This window comes from Austrofundulus limnaeus, unplaced genomic scaffold, assembly GCF_001266775.1.
Source record: "Austrofundulus limnaeus strain Quisiro unplaced genomic scaffold, Austrofundulus_limnaeus-1.0 Scaffold531, whole genome shotgun sequence".
In the NCBI taxonomy this organism is placed as follows: Eukaryota; Metazoa; Chordata; class Actinopteri; order Cyprinodontiformes; family Rivulidae; genus Austrofundulus; species Austrofundulus limnaeus.
This window is the reverse complement of record NW_013952933.1, coordinates 12,448-15,130: the sequence shown is the minus strand read 5'-3', so window position 1 is coordinate 15,130 and position 2,683 is coordinate 12,448. Positions and strand designations below refer to the sequence as shown.

Here is a 2,683-nt window from a genome sequence, read left to right as displayed (position 1 = left end):
GTGACACATCTTCGTTTTTCTCTGATCTTTGTTCCGCACAAGCCCCGCCCACACGACGTCGGAAGCGCGAAGTTCAGGCTTCTTCACTTAAAAACATAAAAAAATAAAAAAAATAAAAACTATGAGCGACGGTGTCGAGGAGCCGCAATGGAGGAAAGTGCATTCCGTTACCGGAGTGACTCCGCGGTCCAGACACGGACACCGGGCAGCTGCAATCCGCGAACTCATCATTGTTTTCGGTGGAGGAAATGAAGGCATCGCGGAGGATCTCCATGTTTACAACACCGGTGAGCTAACGCTAGCTCAGCGCTAACTAGCCTGTTAGCTGCTATGTTTTTAGCAAGGGCTCAGGATAGCTTCAGTCAGGTTTTGTTGTTCTTTTTTTTAAAGTAATAATTACATAAACATTTGTCATTAGTCTTTGTCTTTAAACAAATTATTTTTCTATTTGGGCAACTTATTTTCACTTTTCTAAGTCGTTTTATTAGCAAAATTACGAGCAGCTAATTCACTACTAAACAYAAACTAAAATAAATATTTTTAAGTATACTTTACTGCTATTAACCAAAATTACCTAGTTAACATATAAGTTAATATTTTCAGATGTTCTTTATGATGCTACTTTTAAATATATATTTTATAAAATATTGTGTTGCTATAACTGCAGTTATCTTGTGAGATTAAAATATAAAATACTGTTTTCTGAGTTTGTCACATGTTATTTGCAACAGTACAGAGGATTTTTTATGCACTTCAGTGTAATTTTGCATTTAAAATACTTCACATGAACGCTGATTGTTGAGTTTTCATGCACTAAAATGTTTTTTCTGCTTGCTCCTGCAGTTTCGAGGCAGTGGTTTCTTCCGGCTGTGAGGGGTGACATCCCACCCGGCTGCGCTGCTCATGGCTTCGTCTGCGAAGGAACCCGGATCCTGGTCTTTGGAGGCATGGTGGAGTACGGGAAATACACCAGCAGCCTCTATGAGCTTCAGGTGAAACACGTCGTCGAACACCAGAGCTGCAGCATTTTACTCATCAAGGATTGTGGAGAAAATCCTGATCAGGATTATTTGTTGACTGCAGTAAAGAAACGCCTCGAAGGTCCAATTTTGATCAGTTAATTTATGTTGAACTTTCCCTAAAATCCATGAAAACGTATTTATTTGATACATTTTCAAGGCTTTAAAAATCAGTTTTCTCCTGATTTCTGTTTTTTATTACTAAGTTTATTACGATTTCCTCACCTAAAAACATTTTTATCACAAGTTGGAATAGTAACAGTTCTAGAAAAAAGGGAAAATATTTTTTTTAATATTGACTAATTTCAGCATAACATAAAACTCTTACAAATCAAATTGTTGTTTCCAAATCTAACCTTTTTATAAAATAAAGGTTTTGCACATTTATTTCAAATAAAAGTAAAGAAGCGGCCGTTCTTTTTGCAATTGCATCTCATAGGAATGCAAAATTTATTTTATATTTTGTAATAAATTGAGTAAATCTAAAACAACCAGATGAACTCAATGAAGATGTCTTTTCATCTTCGTATTTATTCATTTTTTTACTTATAAAGTTCATTAATTTCTTTTCAAAAAACAAAACAAATTCTATATATACAATAAAAAATACAAATGAAATGAAAGGCATCAGAAAGAAGACTTAATAAACTTAATAAACAGACTTTACCTGAGATGTTTGATTCAGACACAGGCAGAGTGCTCCTGTTAAATATGACAGAATATTTTTTATCAGTTTTTTTGTGTTAATTGTTGTGTTTTATTGTGTGTTTGGAGGAGTYGACATGAAATCAAAGCTACAGATGGTTTAATTTGCGGCTCTGATCCAGTTCTTCCTCCTCAGGCCAGCCGCTGGCTGTGGAAGAAGCTGAAGCCGAGGGCTCCCAGGAACGGCTGTCCTCCCTGCCCACGGATCGGCCACAGCTTCACTCTGCTGGGGAACAAGTGTTACCTGTTCGGGGGGCTGGCCAATGACAGCGAGGACCCCCACGGCAACGTGCCCAGGTACCGTGGAAATCCTGCCCCTCATAAAACCCAAGTGAAGCATTTTGTTTTAGTTGTGTGAAGAATTGTTTCTGTTTGGCTGTAATTAGTTGTTTAATGAGTTAATTGAATTTTGTGAGTTTTAGCTGTTTGATCAGATGTTGGTTGGGGCTTTAGGTACTTGGGGGACCTGTATGAGCTGGAGCTGCAGCCGCTGACGGGGGTCCGAGGCTGGAACATCCCTGACACTAAAGGAGGCGGACCCTGTCCTCGAGAGTCCCACACCGCGGTGGCCCACTCGGGCCTCGGCTCCTCCAGGCTCTACGTGTTCGGGGGGATGGAGGGGGGTCGTCTGAACGACCTCTGGCAGCTGGATCTGAGTGAGACTCTGATCTTTAAATCCTTTAACGTGGGTGGGCAATCCTGGTCCTGGGGGGCCGCAGCCCTACATGTTTTACATGTTTCTCTGCTCCAACACACCGGACTCAGTCACTGAACTACCTCTTCATGTTCTGCAGTATGGAGGACCGACACTGACATAATAATGAACCTTTAAATAAATAAATAAATTTAAAATGCATCAAATAACATAAAAAGAACTTTACCTCATGTTTTATAAATTAATTGACCTTCATATTTATTTTTACAGCTTAGTTCCAATAAATTATATATTTTACATAGTT

At 39.1% G+C, this 2,683-nt stretch overlaps 1 protein-coding gene across 1 annotated transcript in view; it reads left to right on the top strand.

The window, feature by feature from the left end:
* Window positions 1–53: 53 nt before the first annotated feature.
* hcfc2 (host cell factor C2) overlaps window positions 54–2,683 on the top strand; it is a 13,495-nt gene continuing 10,865 nt past the window's right edge. Inside the window, exons 1-4 of the mRNA XM_014026160.1 lie at window positions 54–287; window positions 844–992; window positions 1,861–2,021; window positions 2,178–2,380. Of these exons, the coding sequence (XP_013881614.1) occupies window positions 122–287; window positions 844–992; window positions 1,861–2,021; window positions 2,178–2,380 (679 nt within the window). The 5' untranslated portion in view covers window positions 54–121. The remainder of the gene's footprint in view (window positions 288–843; window positions 993–1,860; window positions 2,022–2,177; window positions 2,381–2,683) is intronic.